The following is a 20,676-nucleotide window of genomic DNA, read 5'->3' on the forward strand; positions in this document are numbered from 1 at the left end:
TATGGCCCATGTCCGGGAGGCGGTTGTCAGATGGGGCATCCCAACCCAACCTGGGTGTTGTCCTGAGAGTGCAGCTAGCACTGGGTGGCATGCCTGGCAGAGAAAATGGTGCAGGCAGAAGCCTGTCAGAGTCTCCCAGCTGCTCGATGAAGCTCATTGTGGAGTATGAGGCTGCAGAGAAAAGCTTCAGGGGTTCTTTCCTGGAGAATCCCACGGCCAGAGGAGCCTGGCAGGCTACACAGTCCATGGGATGGAAATAGTCGGACATGACTTAGAGGCTAAACCACAACCACCACCACCCTCTTCAACTCCCCCTACCTCTGCCCTATGTGGGGCTGGCGAGGGCCCCAGATGCTTGTGGCTCGTCTAACCCTGTTGAGCCCCACCTGGAAACCACAATTAATCCCCCACGGGGTGTGGCTTCATCATAAGAACGTGCAGCACGCCTGAACTCATTCAATCCTCAAAACAGCCCTCGTCCTCCCCTTTTACAGATGGGGAAACTAAGGGTCACAGAACTTCAGTATCTTAGTTGAGATATCACCCTGCCAGGGAGAGGGAGGCCAGATTTGAACATGAGCTGACTAGCCCTAATACCTGCCAGCACCTGAACCACTGAAGCCCCTGGCTATACCCGCAGAAAGTCTCAGCTTGCCCCAGGGTCCCCCTGCCCCCTACTGCGGGCTGCCGGCCTCTCCGGGAAATAACTGATGGAGACCCCCGTGGGTCTCCACGGGCAAGCAGGTGGCCCATAGGGACCATCCAAGCCGAACTCCTCACTGGGCAGCTGGGGGAGTGAACCTGGGAGGCTGAGTGTCCCAGGCCTTTGCTCAGATGGGGCTGACCTAAGACTAGAGTCCAGGGGAAGCAGGGTGGCCCCAAGACCCTCCGAGAAGGCAGCGCCATGGCCCTGCCCGGCGAGAGGCCAGACCTGTTGGTCCCTCTGGCCAGAAGCCAGGGGATGGGTTGCAGCATTCTCTGCCTCCTAGTCCAGGGGCTCCTCCGTGCTCTTCCCTGACCCTCCCCACCCAACAGAGCTCCCCTCTAAGTTCACGGCCTGGAGGACATAAGCCTACAAGGCGGGGCCTGGGAGGTGGGTGCCTCCCACTGACCTCAGCACCCACAGCCTGGGCCACCATCTGTGGCCCTGGCACCTCCCCCAAGTGGTGAGCTGGAGTGGCCCAGCCCCCTGCTAGGCCCTGAGTGACGCTGCTGTTTGTGGGGGTAAGCGGGGGAGGTCCCAGGCCCCATCGCTCCTCTGGGCAGTGCTGGCCTTGGCAGGCAGAGTGCTCCTCCTCCCCAGTCTGAAGACCCATCACCCCCTCAGGCTCTGGATGAGGCTGAGGCTGCAGCCTGACTCCTGAGGAGGCTTATAGACTCACTGCTCTTTCATTAGTAAAAAGGGCGGGTAGCTGACATTGGCTGAACACTTACTGCGCCAGGTGCTGTCCTAAAGTTTTTACATATTAGTCACTCTTCAATCCCCTTATTAACCCTAGGAGGTAGGTGCTGTGGTCACCTTCCCACCCATTTTACAGATGTGGAAGCTGAGGCCCTGGGGCCTGAGTTACTTGCCCAATGTCACACAGCCAATATTAGAAACCAGGCTTTGGGCCTGGTCATGTGTAGCTGGGGTCACGGCCCCAGGGAGGGGCAGAGTTGGACACGGACTCCCTGTCCAGTGCTCCTCTCATTCTGCCGCCAGCCTCAGCAAGTGGAGGGAGCAATCACAAGTGACCCTGTCCGCCAGGGACTTGGCTCCTGACCTCCGAGTCTTCCAAGGTCTCTGGGGATGGAGGCGGGTCTGGGCCAATGCTCCCCCGGCTCCCTAGAGGCCTCTTCCCTCATCCCCTCTAAGCTGGGCTCCGGTCAGCAACTAGAGTGACCTCTCAGAATCTGCCCAGAGAGGGCCTGCCTCCACCCAGCGTCACACAGCTCAGTCTAGAGCCCTCAGAGTCACTGCTGCAGGGATGTCCCAGGTGTGGCCCAGAGCCGAAGACTGCATCCTGGGTGTCAGCCTAAGGTAACAATACGCCAGGTCCCCGGCTGGCCTCATTCATTCCCTGTTTACCTGCATCCCTCCAGCAAGCCCCCTCCGAGCAGGGCCCTGATGACCATCCTTTCTCCCCTGGGTGCCGGACAGCTAGAATCAGTGGCTGGAGGCCGCCCAGACACAGGGCAATTTCCAGCTCTGTAAGGTATTCCTGTGTTTCCACCTTGCAAATGCTAGGCTTGGAGACAACACCCGAGATTCTAGACAGCAGGGTTCCAGCCTCGACTGTGTGACCTTAGGAAGGTCACTTAGCCTCTCTGAGTCTCACTGGAAAGCAGAAATAATCAGCAGGATTGTTGGAAGAGAAAAATGAGACAATCTTTACAAACGTGCCCAGGCTGTTCCATGTTGCTTTCTCGATGGAAAGCTCAGTAGCAGGTTGGTGGTGTTCACACCTACTACTTGTCAGCTGCACGAGACACGGTGGGGAAGGGCATGCCACGTGGAGAGACCAGCGGGAGAATGATCCAGCAGCGAATCCTTAACATGAGGGGAAGATGAGCCCCTTCAGCTCACATGGAGAACCCACATCTTCCTGTGGGGAGCATCTGTCCCCTCCTGCCCTGCTGAGGGCTAGCCTCAGGTGTGCAGGATCATTTAATCCTCACATTTACTCCATGTGGTACCCCTGACACTTGGAAGAAAAAAAATGTTGCCTACCATTCCAGGTAAACAAGGAATGTTGCCCGCCATCAAGCCATCAGCCCCTGCAGCCACTCCCTACAGTGTGACTTGAGGGATTTTCAAGCTGGAGAATAGCTGGACACTGGCCTTATATAGTTAAGATGCGTCTGCTGCCATTCAGTCGCTAAGCTGTGTTCAACTCTTTGCAGGCCCATGGGCTGCAGCCTGCCAGGATCCCTGTTCCTCACTACCTCCTAGAGTTTGCCCAAGTTCATGGGCAAGGTTGCTCAAGATGCCTATCTGAGGAATAATTTCAGTGAGCCCAGACTCTGGCGTGTCCAGCACTAAAATCATTAACTTGAGATGTCTGTTTTTTATGGTTAGCAGTCATCTTTTGATGTTTGACTACACGTTTTTTATTTTTGCAAAAACACACATATATATTAATATATGGTGATAGTGGTTGCTTTTGCCAAGTCATGTCCGACTCCTGTGACCCCGTGGACTATAGCCTACCAGGCTCCTCTGTCCATGGATTTCCCAGGCAAGAATACTGGAGTGGGTAGCCATTTCCTTCTCCAGAGGATCACCTCAACCCAGGGACTGAGCTTACCTCTATGTTTACGGGGTTTCCCAGGTGGCACTAGTGTTAAAGAACCTGCCTGCCAATGTAGGAGACATTATATATTTATATATAGTAGCAGTGCTTAGTCACTCAGTCGTGTCCGACTCTTTGTGACCCCATGGACTGTAGCCCACGAGGCTCCTCTGTTCATGGGGATTCTCCAGGCGGGAATACTGGAGTGGGGTTGCCATGCCCTCCTCCAGGGGATCTTCCCAATCCAGGGATTGAACCTGGGTCTCCCACATCGCAGGCGGATTCTTTACCAGCTGAGCCACCAGGGAATATATCTTTCTCCTCCCTTACTTCTTTGGAACAGTTCCTCAGGGCTATCTGAGAGGTAATCTCTGGCTTTAGTCCTCAGTAATGTCCCCAAATAAAACGTAACTCCCAGCTTTTAGGTTGTACATTTATCTCACGGTCAGCCATTCCTAACCAGGTGATCCCCAGGGTAGCTGTGTAACTGGGTCCCAGTTCAGAGAGGAAGTGAACTTTGAGCCAAGGAGCCTGCTCTTTCTTGTTCCCTGGGCTACGGCTGGACCTGTGCCCTGCCAGACCACTCAAGTGGAAGCAGCCACTTCAGAGCCATTTCTTCTGCCTGTACCTCCCTCAGTGATTTCTGCTGGGAAACCACTTCCGGTATGGAAGCCACATGGCCAGTGTCCACCACAGTGGACAGCATTTGTCCAGACCTTCCCAGAGAAGGGCCAGGTGGTTGGCCACGTGCTTCCAGGCGGTGCCCTCTGCTGGGGACTCCCAGGCAAAGGGCCTCCCACCCGAGCCTTAGTGTTTGGTCCCAACACTCTCTACTGCTCCCAGGAGAGCTGGGAGGATCAGAGGAGATGGCGAAGGGACAGAGCCAGAGGTCACTGGTGTTGACCGATGCACCCACTTCTCTTCCTTCCTTAGTTGGACAGGCTCGCACTCACAAATGTACCCTGAGGCTGTTCCATGGCCGCCCTGCACTGTGGCCAGAGCAGGTTAAGATCTGACTCTGGCTTCCCAGGTGGCGCTAGTGGTAAAGAATCGGCCTGCCACTGTAGGAGATGAAAGAGACATGGGTTCAATCCCTGGGTTTTGAAGACCCCTTGGAGAAGGAAATGGCAACCTGCTCCAATATTCTTGTCTGGAAAATTCCATGGACAGGGAAGTCTGGTGGACTATAGTCCAGGGGGTCGAAAAGAGTCACACACAGCTGAGCACACACACTGCCCTCAAGGAACAATCGTTTGGCGTCCTGCCTTCAAATGGCCCCGACCCCTGGAAGTTTCACAACCTAGAAGGGTCTGTCTGCTCTCCCTGGCTGCCTCTCCCCTGCCCCACAGGGCCGGCCAGTGCGTGCCTGTGGCTGCTTCTCACTACCTCCCAGCCCTAGGGAGAGGCTGGTGCAGTCTCTGAGCTGGGATAGACGTCCAGCTTGCAGTGGGTGTGTGTGGGGGTCTCCCCTATGCTTGACCCAGCTCTTAAACCTTGGCTCTCTCTCTGGCACCCTGTATCCCACACACTGTGAACACTCATGATGGGGACTGTCCCCGGCTGTACCTGGAAAGGAGGTGTACAGGCTTTCTCTATTTTTCCCAAATCTCTCAGGATTCTGGCCCACGAGTGGGGCCGGGAAGTGTCCTTTTCTCAGAAACCCAGCAACTTTAAACTCTTTGGACGCCTCCTCCCTGGACTGGAGGATCTTTATCTGGATGAGAACCAGGGCGGGGGCGGGGGGTGGGGAGGCATACCTGGCCCTTTCCATCTACTCCTTTCATACTGGGTCGCTCCTGAGTATAAAGGTTGGGAGCTAAAAAGCCCCAGACGGAAGAGCTGGGCTTTTCTTGGATCATACCTGGATTGGTAAGAGGAAACAGTTATAAAAGGGAAGGAGGTCTTGGTTATTAGTTCAAAGATACCCTTTGGCCACCTTGGGCACACTTCCCATTTTCCCCTTGACCGGGACTTTTCGCACACAGATTTTCAACCACTCCAACTCTAGCTCCTTCGGACCTGGATCAACGCCTAGGACATTGCACCCGCGGTCCCCCACTGGGGCTTCCCCTCGGTCTGAGTGGCAGCCTCGGGTCCAGCCGTGTGCTCTTCACTCGCAGACACAGGCCTCCCTGTGTACCCAGGGTCCTTTTCACCTGCCCCGTGAAGGGAGACACCCGTTTTGGAGGTTGGGGCTTCCAGAGAGAAGTCTGGGAACAGTCGGCGTAATACAGAAATTTAGAGGCTGGGATGGGGTTTCCAGGAAGGTTTAGGGAGAAAAGAAGGGGCCTGGGACTGCGCGCGGAAGGCCATTTATTCGCCAAGGAGGGCGGACAAGACAGCAGGATTTAGCGCCGCCGCAAGGACAGTAAGAGCGGAGGAATTAAGGTTGCCAGGGACAACGCGTTCTGGGCGGAGCTGCTGTTGGGGTGGAGCTTGAGGCGGTGTGGGCGGAGCCTGGGGAGGTGGGGAGAGGGCGGGGCTGAGGGGGTATGGGCCAGAAGCCTAATTGTGATTGGTGGAGATCACGTGCTCTGGGCGTGGCCTAGGAACTGGGCGGAGCACTATTGCTGTTGGGGCGGAGCTTAAGCGTGGGCGGGGCAAATCTGGGGCCGGCCCCGAGAGCTGGAGCCGGAGGCGGAGACGTGGTTGGCGGGGACCAAACGCCCTGGGAGGGGTCGGAACTAGCGGGGGTGGAGCCGAGCGGGGGGGGCGGTGCTGGGTCGCGCCGGGCCTGGGGCCGAGGCGGCGCGCGGCTCTGACAGCTGAGTCGGCTCGCGGCCTCCCGCCCCCTCCATGCCCGGCCCCGACCCCGACCCCGGCCAGGCCGGCCCGGGAGCCATGAGCCCCGGGCTGCTGATGCTGCTTGGCAGCGCCGTCCTGGTCGTCTTCGGCCTCTGCTGCACCTTCGTGCACCGCGCTCGCAGCCGCTACGAGCACATCCCCGGGCCGCCGCGGCCCAGGTGAGCGGGGGGGTGGGGGTGGGGGCCTGGATGGGGCGCTGGAATGGGGGGATCGGGGAACCGCGTCCAAGCTGGCATCCGGGCTGGGGGTCCAACCTTGCCGCTGCGCGCGGCCGCTTGGAAACGGCGGCCAGGCGAGGGGCGCTAACTATTCTTAGTAACAAATTACTCACAGCCGCAGCAGCTGCTCGGCGCCCACCGCGCTCTGCTGGGCCCCGACAACGTGATGGTAGCGACAACCCTGTTAGGTAGACGCTATTGTTACCCCATCGTTCAGACGAGGAGACTGAGGCGCGCAGAGGCAAAGTCACCTGCCCAAGGTCACACAGTTGGTAAGCCTAGATTTAAACCCGGGTCAGCCTGGCTCTTAAAGTGGGCGCTCTTAACTTTGGGAGTTGGATGAGGTCACTCAACCTGGATTGGGGTACACTGTACTTTGGTCACATTACCCCCTCTTATTTTTTCTCCCCTATTTCTGTCCTGGTATCTCCTTTTTGTCTTCTCCTTAGCACTTCATTCCATCCTCCGCTCTCATCCCCATTCACGTTCCCTCCCCCCTCCCCACCAGAAGCTTACCTTTCTGAAGCTTAAATCAAACGTGTTGTTTCTTTGCTCCAGAAGCTTCTCATCACTTTAAAACTAAATCCAAATCTAAACCAAGTCCATTCTGTAGCCAGCAAGGCCCCTGCTGAGCTCTCAGAACCTGCTCTCCACTCTTCTCTCCCCTTGCTTGCTCACTGCTGTCCCCAGTCTTTCTGCACCCACCCACCCCAGCTGCATTCCTCCTCCAGGGTCCACCTGTTCCCCAAGCCCACTTCCTAGCTCCAAACTCCTCAATGGAGCCCTTACCCCCGAACTTACCTCCTTTTCACCTGTTGACTGTTCACCTGTTGACTGTCTGTCTCCCCCCTTTAGAATGTGAGCCCTGGGAGGGCAGGGATCTTGTGTGTCCACATGTGTATCCCCAGCACCTGGCACTTTGCGGATGCTCAATAAATATTTGTTGACTGAATGAATAAACCATGGTATTAGAACACCCTTTGTAAAACCTCAGGACACCAACATTCTGGAAGGCACCCACCTCCAATGCAAGCCGGATGCCCTGCCATGAGAAGCCTGAGTCCCTGTTTGGTGGGTCAGGAAAGATCTCTGTGACTGGGGATGTAGGGAGGCAACTGTTCTCCCTGGTGCCTCTTTGTCCTCCCAGGTGCCCTCTCCCAGCCTTTTCCCTTACTTCACAGCTGTGTTTTCCCCTCCTTCTAGATGATTCTTCCCCAGCCTTCTAGGCTTGGCTTAAATGCCAACTTTGGGGGGAGGCCCTACCTGCTCCCACACCCAAATACATTATGATCATTTTATAAAGTCACCCAAATGGTGCAACCTCTAGTTCAGAGTCTGTCTCTCCCATGGGACTGTATCTGGCTTGTTCACTGCTGTGTCCCTGACACCTAGCTCAGCAGCACTGGTCCATGCAGAGTAGACCCTGGATAAACTCTGATTCAAGATGGCTGGTAAAAGTCTCTTGCCAGTTCGGTTAGGTACACTGTCACCCTTTCAAGTTTTCATATCAGTCATCAACAGCTTGGAACTGTGAATTTTGCACTCATCCAGATAGGCCTCCCCCTGACTTGACCTTTTTGTAAACCCAAGTGCTTCAAACACTGCAGGCCTGGGCCAGTCTCTGTGTCTTGAGAAGACAGAACTTAAATCAAGCCCCTTTCTGCTACTCTCCCCCCATCAATTTTTTGAAATTGCATTAAAAAAATAAAATTAGGTATGTGTGACATGTACCCCTTTAAAGTGTACAATTCAGTGCTGCTTAGTATAGTGACAGAGTTATGCAACCACCACTGCTAGCTCCAGACATTTTCATCATCACAGAAAGAATCCCCATACCCGTTAGCTGTCACTCCTCATCCCCCAAGAACTCCCTGACAACCACTAATTTGCCTTCTGTCTCCATAGATGTGCCTGTTTTGGACATTTCATATAAATGGACTCATACAGTGTGTGACCTTTGTGTCTGGCTTCTTTAGCTTAGCAGAATGCTTTCCAGGGTCATCCATGTAGTAGCATGTGTGTGTGTTTCTTTCCCTTTTATGCCTGGATTCTCCCTGAAATCTTACACTGCAGAATTGACATGTGACCTACAGGGATGCGGGTGAGTGGGTGGAGGAGTTGGGGTCTTTATATAATGTGAATATAATGTGGGTTGGGGTCTTTATTCTAATGAGGTCAACTGAACAGTGCATGTGCAAAAGGCTGTGGATTAAAAATTGGTCACTGGTCAAATACAAAACTGCACTGAAGGAAAGTTCTGGAACCTCTTTTTGCTACAAATCTGATGCTTTGGCATTCAAAGTTTGGGTCCCTAGGCCATCCATGACTGGCAACATCACAGTTGACAAGAAATCTATGTGTGTATTGAGTTTCCAGTAGTGGCATTCACCCCTCGTGCTTTGAGGCTCTGCCAGCCTGAAGGCGGGGAACCCTCTTCCCTGCAAGAGGCAGCTGCTGTGTTCTCCCAGCCTCACTCCTCATCTTTATTCTGCAGGAGTCACCAGGTTGCCCCCTGCTCCATGACGCCCTCCCTGATTGCCCCACTTCTATGTACTCATTACAAACAGCATCCTACTGCAAGAATCCATGTGACATCTGAAAACACAGACCTCATGTTCAGATCCCAGGCAGACACTGTAGCTTCTGTATTGTCACTACTTTGAACTTCCTTAGCAGCCCCACACCCTCCCACCAACCCCCTACCCCAGTGTGGGATGACTGTAAACTTGACAATGAAAAGTCTCTCTCTCTCTCAGTTTTTATTTTGTAAGAAAAAAATTTTTTTTTCAAAACTCCTGGGCAGCATTGGTTCTCTCTGCCCTCTGTTCCCAGCAATGGTGGAGACACATGGCTGGCTCTGTTGGGGGGTGTGCATCCAGTGGGCTTGGGGTGCCCAGCTGAGCACTCCCCCCCACCCCCATCCCTCTAGCACGAGGCAAATTCATGGCCCCTCACCCTCACTTCCAGTGGGTGGCCCACCCCTGAACCATTTCGTGGCTCCCTGCACCCCTCTAGGTGGCCTCACAGTGGGCCCTCCAGATGACTTCTGCTCCAGTAACTGTCCCACACTTTCTCTGCCCACTGGGAACCTCAGATTCCCACGGTGCCCATCGCGGGATTATCAGAAACTAGGCTTGCTGAGCACCAGGCAGGGGAGGGGCATTTTTGCCCGCCCCTCCCTCCCTGTCTGGGCTGCTCTGCCATATGCTGTCTGCTACCAGAGGCACACCAGGTGGGCTTCTGTCTGCCCCTCCGGGTGCCAGGAGTCTCCCGGCACCTCTTTCCTTCATCCTCACCGGCTTGTTTCTAACGCCTGGTCTCAGCGCTCCGTCTTCGCCTCCCCAGCGCCCCCTGTAGGAACAAGGAGGAACGGGCCTTAGACGCCTTTCTTGCCTGGCCGCGGGGACCCCGCGCCACTCCACGCCTTTTACCTTCTTGAAGTGTCGCTCATCTTCCTGCCCAGGTGGCTTTGGACTCTGCTGCTTAGGGTAGAGATTCTCAGACAGGTATGGGGGAGCGAGGAGGGTCTAGACTCAGTTCTCACTCAGGGGACTCAAAGCTGAAAGCATTCTCCCCAAACATGCAACTTTGGGGAGTGTCCAGGGATGCTGGATTATTCTGGAAATGAAGCCAGTCATGTGTGATGCCCACAGTCCATCTTGCCGCAGGTGGCGTGGCGTAAGTTCAAAGCCACTCACCTAGAGTGGCTTCGGCGGCCCACTGAACTGCCTTCCGCCCAGCCACTGGAATGAAGTCCTACAGTCCCGCATCTTTCTCCACCAGCCAGCAGACGCTTAGCCTTTATTCTCCCCTCTTACTTCCCTGAGCAAATGAGCAGCCTGACCGAACTTCCTTCCAGGGTTCTGCTGTCACAGCGGCCCCCTTCCCTGCACCGCTTTGCTGGGACCTCGATGCTCCTGGCCGAGGACGCCCTCCTCCTCCTCCACCGCTCAGCAACCGCTGCATTGCCCACCCCGCCCCCATCGCTCCTCCTCCTCTTCTGCATCGTTCCTATTTTTATACGATAGGCTGTAAAACAAACCTCCTCCCCCTCAATCCCTCCAGCTGCCGCCCCCCCATCCTGGCTTTGCACCCCAGTGGCAACACCCCCTCCAAAGCCTGCCTGTTTTGGGCCCCCCGTTCGCCCCTTCCCTTCTCTCTAGAATCCCCCACCCCTTGGGCTCTGACCCCCGCCTCTCCACCCAGTGGGTTTTGGTCAAGGCCCCAGTGACCTCCACGGAGCCGGGCAGCTGGCTTAGTGCTTGGTGCCCATCTTGCCTGGCCCCTCCGCAGCCCGGGACAGGGCCAGTCCCTGCCTACCTCCTGGAGCTTGTCCTCACAGGCTTCCCCTGTCTGTCTCTGGCCTCCCCACCTGGCAACTCCTGCCCAGTCTCCCTGGGTGGTTGTCCCCTTCCTACCTGTGCCCCCAACAGCGGCTCACTCTTGGGGCCTCTTCTCTGCACCCACCGCTTGTGGTCTACCCATCTGTAAGCCCCACTTCTTTGCTGAGGGCTCACACTGATATCTCTAGGAAGGAGCTCTTTGCCCAACTGCAGTCTCAGGGGACTGCCTGCCTGCATCCTTTCCACGTGAGATGGGCAGCACACACCTAGCAGCTCCAAGGCTGGCTCCCAGTTTCATCCACTTGTCTCAGGCTGGTTGCCAGATGCCCATCCTGAGACGAGAATTGACGTGTAAGCAGTCTGGGGAAGGTGATCCTGGTGGGGTTGGAGAGAGAAGGTCAGAAGCCTAATAAAGCAAGTTACCTCTGGGGGCAACTGAGATGCAACCTCCTTGGGGAACTCTGGGATCCAGTGGTCCCTGCCTAGAGGTGGAGGGAGAGGGGATCACTGATGGAGGGCTGGTCTAGGGGCTGTTGGGCTGGGATTTCCAGCCTGCCTCTCCCGCAGGCAGAGCCAAGAGAGCACAGAGCACGGTCTCGGGTGCTGGCCTTCGGAAGCCGGCCTTCGGAAGCCCCCACCTGCAAGGATAAGGGCAGGGGGCGGGCATGCAGCGTTTGCTGCCGCCAGCAGCTCCCCCTCCCAGGCCTCCTCACCTTGGTGAATGGCAGCTCCAGCCAGCCTCCCAGTGGCCCAGGCCAAAAGCCCAGGGTCATCCCTGACCCCTCTCTCACGCCCCACGTCCAGTCCTTCAGCCTGTCCCCTTGGCTCCACCCACCTTCATGCATTCGGCGTCTGACATCTCACCTCCACTTACGGCCCCTCACTGCTGCCCCTGCCTCCACCTCTGCCTGCCCTGTTTACTCTCTGCCTTGTAGCAGTGAGGTCGGTTCATTTAAAACCCAAGCCAGATCCCGTCTCTGGTTCTGCTCAAAACCCTCCTGTGGCCTCCACTTCAACAAGGTCAAAGCAAAAGTTTGGATAACAGTCTGCAGGGCCGCACATGATCTGAACCCCATCCTTGGCAATCCCATCCTGTACCACTTTCCCTCAAGCATTCTGCTCCAGCCACACCACCTCCTCGCTGTTCCTTGAATTCAGCAAGCATGCTCCTACCTCAGGGCCTTTGCACCTACTATTCCATTTGCCTGACATGCTCTTCCCCTAGGTACCTGAGTGCATGAGTTCCTCACTCCTTGTACCTCACATGTCACCTTCTTAAAGTGATGTTGCCTGTTTAAAATAACCCTGCTACATCCATCCCCAGCTCTCTTTATTTCCCCCAACTCTGATTTTTCTCCCATCTGACTTCCTGTTTACTTACTTGTTTGTTTATTTTATTTTATTTTTAAATTTTATTTATTTTTTTATTTTTTAAATTTTAAAATCTTTAATTCTTACATGCGTTCCCAAACATGAACCCCCCTCCCACCTCCCTCCCCATAACATCTCTCTGGGTCATCCCCATGCACCAGCCCCAAGCATGCTGTATCCTGCATCAGACATAGACTGGCGATTCAATTCTTACACGATAGTATACATGTTAGAATGTCATTCTCCCAAATCATCCCACCCTCTCCCTCTCCCTCTGAGTCCAAAAGTCCATTATACACATCTGTGTCTCTTTCCCTGTCTTGTATACAGGGTCGTCATTGCCATCTTCCTAAATTCCATATATATGTGTTAGTATACTGTATTGGTGTTTTTCTTTCTGGCTTACTTCACTCTGTATAATCGGCTCCAGTTTCATCCATCTCATCAGAACTGATTCAAATGAATTCTTTTTTACGGCTGAGTAATACTCCATTGTGTATATGTACCACAGCTTTCTTATCCATTCATCTGCTGATGGACATCTAGGTTGTTTCCATGTCCTAGCTATTATAGACAGTGCTGCGATGAACATTGGGGTACATGTGTCTCTTTCAATTCTGGTTTCCTTGGTATGTATGCCCAGAAGTGGGATTGCTGGGTCATAAGGTAGTTCTATTTGCAATTTTTTAAGGAATCTCCACACTGTTCTCCATAGTGGCTGTACTAGTTTGCATTCCCACCAACAGTGTAGGAGGGTTCCCTTTTCTCCACACCCTCTCCAGCATTTATTGCTTGCAGATTTTTGGATCACAGCCATTCTGACTGGTGTGAAGTGGTACCTCATTGTGGTTTTGATTTGCATTTCTCTAATAATGAGTGATGTTGAGCATCTTTTCATGTGTTTGTTAGCCATCCGTATGTCTTCTTTGGAGAAATGTCTATTTAGTTCTTTGGCCCATTTTTTGATTGGGTCGTTTATTTTTCTTGATTCTGTCTCGCCCACCAGGAGAATGTGAGTTCCATGACCCAGGAAACCCCAAATGCAGTTTTATTGCCACCCATTCTGGAAGCTACAGTAAGTGAGCTTGGCAGGAATAAAGTTAAACAGGAGACAGGAACTCACCAGTACCTTGAAATGTGCCTAAAGCAACACCAAACAGGCTTGTTTACAATCTGGTTATCACACTGCTGACTTAGCATGCTCAAAATATGCCCTGGTGAGAAGGGCTGCAGGGCACCCAGGTACCAGCCATGCCCTTGGGGCCAGGTGACTTCCTTTTCCGAGGCTCAGTTGCCCTGCCTGTTAACTGGGTTAGTAGTAGACCTGCTTCCAGAAGGTGTGAGGAGTTCAGATGGAGTCAGGCTCAGCATGGTGCCCGGCATTTAATAAATGTTCAGTGAATGTCTCAGGGTATTCCCCCTGTGGTTCAGTTGTTCAGTCGTGTCTGACTCTTTGCGACCCCATGGACTACAGCACGCCAGGCTTCTCTGTCCTTCATTATCGCCCAGAGTTTGCTCAGATTCATGTGCATCGAGTCAGTGATGCTATCCAACCATCTCATCCCCATCGCCCTCTTCTCCTTGTACCTTCAGTCTTTCCCAGCATCAGAGTCTTATCCAATGAGTTGGCTCTTTGCATCAGGTGGCCAAAATATTATTCCTCATGCCAACCCCCAACTTCTGCACCAGGGAGATGGTTTTATCCTTCTATATCTTTCTAATAAAACTTCTGGAGCCAATCAGCCTGGGATTTGCATCCTGCCTGGTGACCCTGAGCCAGGGCTGTACCTCTCCATGCCTCAGTCCTCCCATCTGTGAAGTGGGCCTGATAATACCGACTCCACAAGGTCCTGTGGGGAAGGGAGCACTCTTTGATGGTGACTTCCAGAGACCTTAATGTTTCCCATTTCTTCTAGTTTCCTTCTAGGACACCTCCCCTACTTTTGGAAAAAGGATGAGGTTTGTGGCCGCGTGCTCCAAGATGTGTTTTTGGATTGGTGGGTCCTAACTTGGTATTTGTTGCTCCTACCCCAGCCCCCACTGCTCATGGGCCAGCTTCCCTCCACCCCCAGTCCAGCACACACTCCCCTCCCTGGCCCAGGCCATTCTCACCCCCAGTAGTTCCTCTTCTAGGCAGACAGGCAGGTTCATACAAGGTGGGTTCAGAAGGCAAGCTCCAGGAAGTCCCGGTGGTCCAGTGGTTAAGAGTCTGTGCTTCCAACGAAGGGGCATGGGCTCAATCCCTAGTTGGGAAACTAAAATCCCATATGCTATGTGGTATGGCAAAAAAAAAAAAAAAGGAAACGAAGAAGAAGGCAAGTTCTGCCTTTAGCCAACTTTGCATGGCTTTAGACCAACCATCGGAAGCTCTCTGAGCCTCAGTTTCTTCATCTGTAAATTGGGTGTGTGTGTGACTATGTAACAGTCATTGGTGTTTGGGATGGGATTTTACATTTCTCAAAGCCATGATATTGCTTGATTCCCAGCACAACCTTCTGGGGCAAAGAAGAAGAGTAGAAACCCTGCTTTCATGGATGTGGAAACAGAGGCCAGAGAGGGATGCAATTCAGCAGGGTTGACACCAAGGCAGAACCTAGGCTCCAGACCCCTGTTGAGTGCCCCCCACCCCTGGGGTGAGATGCCCTGTTTCTCCAGCTGAGCCCGGGTTGATCTGATGATGTGCACATCTCTGGTAGTTGACAGCCTCCTTCGCATCACTTTGGTTTCCAGGGCTAAGAAGTACGGGCCCGTTGTCCGGGTCAATGTCTTCCACAAAACCTCGGTCATCGTCACGAGCCCCGAGTCGGTCAAGGTAGGGAACGGCGTGGATTTGAAGGAGAGCCCGCCCCTTCCCTGGTTGGGGGCATGAAACACTCCCCCAGGGACTGTGGGAGAGACACTGCAGAGTCACACGGATCTGGGCTGGTCCCCAAGGATCCCAAAGGGAACAGCATCTTCCTCTCTAACCACCCACCTTTTGTTGGTAGCGGTGGGAGGGGGTGCTCCTAAAAGCAGGGCTGTTTGATGTAGACAGTGAGTTACTGTTCGACTCTTCTGGGTTGAGAACTGGTACACGTACGTCCAGTTAGTCCACCTCTCTGAGCAGTTCCTTCCTCTGCGAGCTGGGGCTATAACCCCTCTCTTTTAAGGCTCTGATGAGAAAGAAATGTTGATCCGTTTATTTAACAAATGAAGGAATAAATAAAGGGTCAGATTTTGCTTCAGCATGCACTTCTGTGTACTTTCCAATTATGAACCCATTTAATTGGTAGGGACTCTTTCCGGTCCTCATCTTGGAAGCGAGGAAACGAAGGCAGACAGCATAAGCTGGCCTGTAGTATGTGCAGGATCACGTCTTCCACCCTGGTACTGAGAATGGGCATCAGACAGTCTACTTTGAAGTTGGCAGAATTGGGCTCTGCCGCCAACTGGCTGTGGAACCTTGGACCATTTACATTGTCGTTCTGGGCCATCGTTTCCTTGTTTGTCAAATAGGGATGCTGCTGCCCTCGCAGATGGTTATAAGAATGAAATAATGCATGTGAGCCACCCAGCCCATGCTTGGTGCACAGCAAGTGCTCAGTAAATAATGGTGCTCTTATTCTCCTAGCGGGTACCAAGCTGACTTGTGGGCGCAGTGCTCTGCTTCAAGGGTGGCTGTGGTGATTAAGAGGGATAAAATACAACTCTGTGTCTAGATCACGAGACAAGTGGAATGACCGTGATGTCTCTAACAGGACGTTAAAAGTCATTTTATTATTATTTTTTTTAAAAAACCTCATTGCAAATTCAGACACAGTTTAAGACTTTTTAAAGCATGCTACCAAAAGCCCTACACGAGACCTTCATGATGTTCAATGAGAAAAGAAATTGAAAGATATATATTAATATGATGAGTCACATTGACTAGCATTCAGGTGTTAAACCAACCTTGCATTCCTGGGCATGATACAGTTTGTTGTTGGTTACATGGACACAATTTACACATCTTTTGTTAAGAACTTTTGTTTCCATATTTATTCTTGATCCCTGACTTTGGAATCAGGTTGATAGGCCTCATAAAGTGAGTTGGGAAATGTTTGCTCTCCTCTGTTTTTTGAAAAAGTTTATATAGGTGTAGTGTTATTTCTTCCTTGATTGTTTGCTAGAACTTACCAGTGAAGCCATCTAGGCCTGTCATTTTGTTTAAGGGAAGTGTTTTCTGTTTTCTTTAAATTATACAATCAATTTTTAAGATTGATATATGACCATTTGGATTTTTTATATTTTCTTGAGTTTTGCGTCATTCAAGGAATGTGCCTAGTTCTTCTAAATTGTTGAAATTACTGGTATAAAGTTGTCTGCCATATTTATTTATTATCTTTATCATGTATACTAGCTCTGTGGTGGTGTTCTGTTTTGTTCCTGAGAATAGCGATTTCAGTTTTACCTTCTTGAATAGACTAGCAAGAGGTTTTTTTTCCCCCAATCATGTTAGTTTTATTCCTTTAAAGAGTGCTGGACTTCATCAAATTGCCTGAATTCAAATCCTGTGTCCATCATTTCTCATGTCTGCGAATTTGGGCCAGTTTTTCATCTAGGTGTAAGAAGAGGGTAGAAATGCCACCCACATCTTAGGGATGATGGGGCCTTAAATGAACAGCAGGATGCCGTTGTGTTCTGGAGCTTACAGAGCACCTGCTGTGTCCAGGCGCCATTCTCCACACTCTTGATGTGGAGCTAACTCACTCTCACAGCAGCCCTACCAGGCAGGCACTCTCCTGATTCCCATCTTGCAAAATAAGGAAACAGGGGCAGAGGGGGTGAGTAACTCACCTAGGGTCATAGAGTCAGCAAGCGGTAGAGGAAAGATCTTTGAGCCCAGATTCAAATTTAAGCCAGCAGAGTCCACAGCCTGAGCTGTCAAACCCTAGGCGGTGCTACCTCAAAAGCTGTTTGCTAACTTTACTGTTGCTACCATCCTGCTCTTGGTGAGGAAGTGGACCCTTCTTCCAGGAAGCCTTCCTTGACTTCCACGATTAGGTTGGCACTAACAACGCTGAATCTTTGCTGAGTGCCTCTTCTGTGTCCTAGAAGCCCTCCCACCAGGTTTTTTCCCCTTTCCTATTCTGGTTTCAGAGCAGTCCATGCCTTTTCTTGTTTTAGCCACTGTACAAGGTGGTGTGGTGTGGGCTCCTGAGCGTGGGTGTTGGAGTGAGGAAGCCCCCTCCCCGGCATCATTCCCCAGATGTGTGACCACAGGAAAAAAAATCCCTTCACCCCCTATGCCCCGTTTTCCTCATCCCGGAAAGACAGGACTTCTAGAGGAAGTAGGTGAGATCACACGTACGGGTGTTCCCACTGTCGCTGGCACTCAGCTCAGGGTGACTTTTTGGAGGTGTGTTTCACAAGAGCCCAGAAAACTGCTGAGTCCTCTGCAGCCTCTCATGGGGGCACAATCTCATGTTGCTTTTTCGGGGATATTTAGAAGTTCCTGATGTCAACCAAGTACAACAAGGACTCCAAGATGTACCACGCGATCCAGACTGTGTTTGGCGAGAGGTAGGATTCGAGGGGTCCCGGGGGGCAGTCTGGGAGGGCCTCCGGCTGCTAGTGGAGGGTCCACAGGGTCCAGAATGTTGGATGTAGCATTCAGTCCCAATACCCCGGCTGCCAAGCACACAACAGGGGCCATCCATGGTGGGCACCGCTCTTGTCTTCAGCAACTTCCCGGTCCTCCTTTCCCCTCCAGGTGGGAATGGGGGGTCACTGAGGTTGGGACACACAGTCACCCCGTTTCTTATGTATTTGTTATGGTAAACTCACATCACATAAAACCTACTTTCTTAACTACACTGGATCTGATACATTCTCCACGTGCATAATTGTCACCACTGTCTGGTTCCAGTACATTCTCATTACCCTGAATGAAAGGTGAGCTGACCCTGTCAGGCAGTCAGTTCTCATTTCTTCACCCCGTTTCTCACATCAAGCATCTGTCTCTCTTGCAGGCTGTTTGGCCAAGGCTTGGTGTCCGAATGTGACTATGAGCGCTGGCACAAACAGCGGAGGGTCATGGACCTGGCCTTCAGCCGGAGGTGAGCGAAGCCACAGATGGGCCCCAGCGGTGTCACGGCTGGTTGCTCAGAGGTGGTGCTGGGCTCCCAGCCTGGGTGGGCTTGGGAAAGGCGCACCTGCATTTGAAGGGGCCTCACTTGGGCTGAAGGGAGAGAAGAAGAACACTGCATCACTGATCAGAGAGAGAGAGAAAGAGACAGGCAGGCCCGGGGGTGGGGGGCGGGAGTAGAGAGGCCCCCGTGTGGTTTGTGAGCATCAGGATCTGAATGACCTCAGTGCCTGGAGGTGTGGGGGTCCCTGCCCACCAGCCGCTCCCCTAGTTCAGATCTCATCTCTCCTCATCTGGACTTCTTCATTTATTGTTTTCATTTGAGGGTAACTTTTTTTTAACTTTTAATTTCTGTTTCTAAAATTTTTTATTGGAATATATTTGATTGACATTGTATTAGTTTCAGGTATACAGCAAAGTGGATTGGTTGTACATATACACGTACTGACTCTTTTTTAGATTATTTTCCCATATAGGCTGTTACAGAGTATTGAATAATCCACAATCCATATTCAAATTTTGTCTTTTTTGTAATGACAGCTATTTTTTCCTTGCCTAGGATCTAGTCCAGGTTCATGTGTTATATTTAGTTACCATATCTTTTTAGCCTCCTTTGTTCTAGAACAGTTCTTAGTCTTTCTTTGAATTTCTTGACCTTAAGATTACTGGCCAATTTTGTAGAATTTCCTGCAGCTTTGTTGGTCTGCTGTTTCTTGCTCCATAACCCTCGGTTTGTGCCTTTTTGGCAGGAATGGCCCAGGAGTGATGTTGCGTCCTCCTCAGGGTGTCGTATCGGGAAGCTTGTATAGATTTGTCCCTTTCCTGGAGATGTTAACTGCTCCCTTGCTTAAGAGCTTCTGTTTAGTATATAATCTGTGTGACGACCACGTTAACCTTTTCGCTTAGAGTTTTATCCCAGCCTCCTCCCCGGCCTCCGTGCCTCCTGTCTCCCTCCTCTGATGCATCTACCTCGCCACCCTGGGGAGATCCTGCTGACTCAGATCTAAGCATACCTCTCTCCTGTCCTGAAGCCTTCAGCGGCTCCCTATGATCTGCAAGATGAAAGTCAGACCTCACCCCCCTCAATCTGCTCCTGAGACCCCGCCAACCTTCGGACCCTCTCTCCTCCAGCTTTCTGGAACTGCTGGGTTCTCTCTGGCGTCTCTGCCTTTCTTGCTGCCACCCCCCTGCCCTCTGTGTCACCCCAGGGAATTCTTGCGCCTCCTTTGATACCCAGCTAAGATGTCACTGCTTTGGGGAAGTGTTTCCTGACCTCCTAAGACTGAGGTCATGTCTCCTATCACATTCGCTGCAATGTTTCCCTTTCAGTCTGCCTCCCTCCCTAGACGTCAGGTCCTTAAAGGCAGAAGATGCATAGTGTCCCTGGACCCTACACCCAGCCTGGCACCCGGCTCTGCACAAGCCCTCCAGAAACGTCCATAACGTGAATGAATGCCTGGAATAATGTTGGTTTTACTGGAATGTTGCCAGGAATGATAAAAGGAATAGACTAGGAGGCGGCATTTATTGAATAGATGCTTGTGCTGAGCACCAGGGTTATGAAGGCCAGCCGAGGTGACATAGTCCCGCCCTCAGGAAGCTTTGAGATCATCGGAGGACATGGATTCTAATCACATGACTGCTCACAGTGCTCATGGTGTCACTGTCTTGGTGGGCTCTCTCTAGCACACTGAACCTCATGCTTGAACTGCACTTTACATTTTATTAAATGCTTTTACAGATATTTTTATTTAAATTTTTTAAATTGCGGTAAGATACACATAACATCGCATGTACCATTTTGTCCATTTTTAGGTGTACAGTTTCAGTGGTATTAAGTATATTCATATTGTAGTCAACCATCACCACTATTTTTATTTTTTATTTTCACAATAAGGTAGTTGTCTAAGTTACATTTTATTGGAAACACAAAATTCACAAAGTTGTATGAAAGAAAAGTTGGATGATTCCTGTGTTTATGAAAGTGTCAGTGACCATTGGTGAATCTGAATTCGCTACCAGGGGTAAAAAGGCAGGAACCACTGGTGAGTTTCACCTCCAGCCATTGCACACAGAAAATCATCACTGCTGCTGCTGCTGCTAAGTCTCTTTAATAAAACTGTGAGAGTAACTGCCAGTTTCTGCTTTTTCAGGTATTAATTTTGCTGAAAGGCCTTGGTCCCAGTCATTCCATCATAAACAAGGGGTTGGGGCTTTCCTGTATGGCTAACGTTCTAGTCTGACATTTCGTACGTGCAGTAGCTGTAAGGGATTCAGTACTGGTGTGACAACCATCCCAGAGGACCCAAATAGTCAATTAGAATGTGACTTTTTTTTTTTTTTAAGAAAAAGACAAAAAAAAAAAAGAAAAAGACAACTACAAGGAATCTTGCAAATTAATATATACTTGCAAACCACACAAGTGTGAGAAAAAAAATCAAGAGTACTTTGAGGGGCATAGATTGAGCGCTTCCCTGGTGGCTGAGTCAGTAAAGAATCCACTGCAGTGCAGGAGACTGTCTGCAATGCAGAAGATCTGGATCCGGTCCTTGGGTTGA

General features: G+C 51.7%; 1 protein-coding gene across 1 annotated transcript in view; it reads left to right on the forward strand.

Annotated features, from left to right (window-relative positions):
• LOC102178217 (cholesterol 24-hydroxylase) overlaps positions 6,015-20,676 on the forward strand; it is a 29,242-nt gene continuing 14,580 nt past the window's right edge. Inside the window, exons 1-5 of the mRNA XM_018066571.1 lie at positions 6,015-6,238; positions 13,929-14,009; positions 14,743-14,824; positions 17,480-17,553; positions 18,003-18,089. Coding sequence (XP_017922060.1) covers positions 6,072-6,238; positions 13,929-14,009; positions 14,743-14,824; positions 17,480-17,553; positions 18,003-18,089 — 491 coding nt within the window. The 5' untranslated portion in view covers positions 6,015-6,071. The remainder of the gene's footprint in view (positions 6,239-13,928; positions 14,010-14,742; positions 14,825-17,479; positions 17,554-18,002; positions 18,090-20,676) is intronic.

Source organism: Capra hircus, chromosome 21, assembly GCF_001704415.2.
Source record: "Capra hircus breed San Clemente chromosome 21, ASM170441v1, whole genome shotgun sequence".
Classification (NCBI taxonomy): Eukaryota; Metazoa; Chordata; class Mammalia; order Artiodactyla; family Bovidae; genus Capra; species Capra hircus.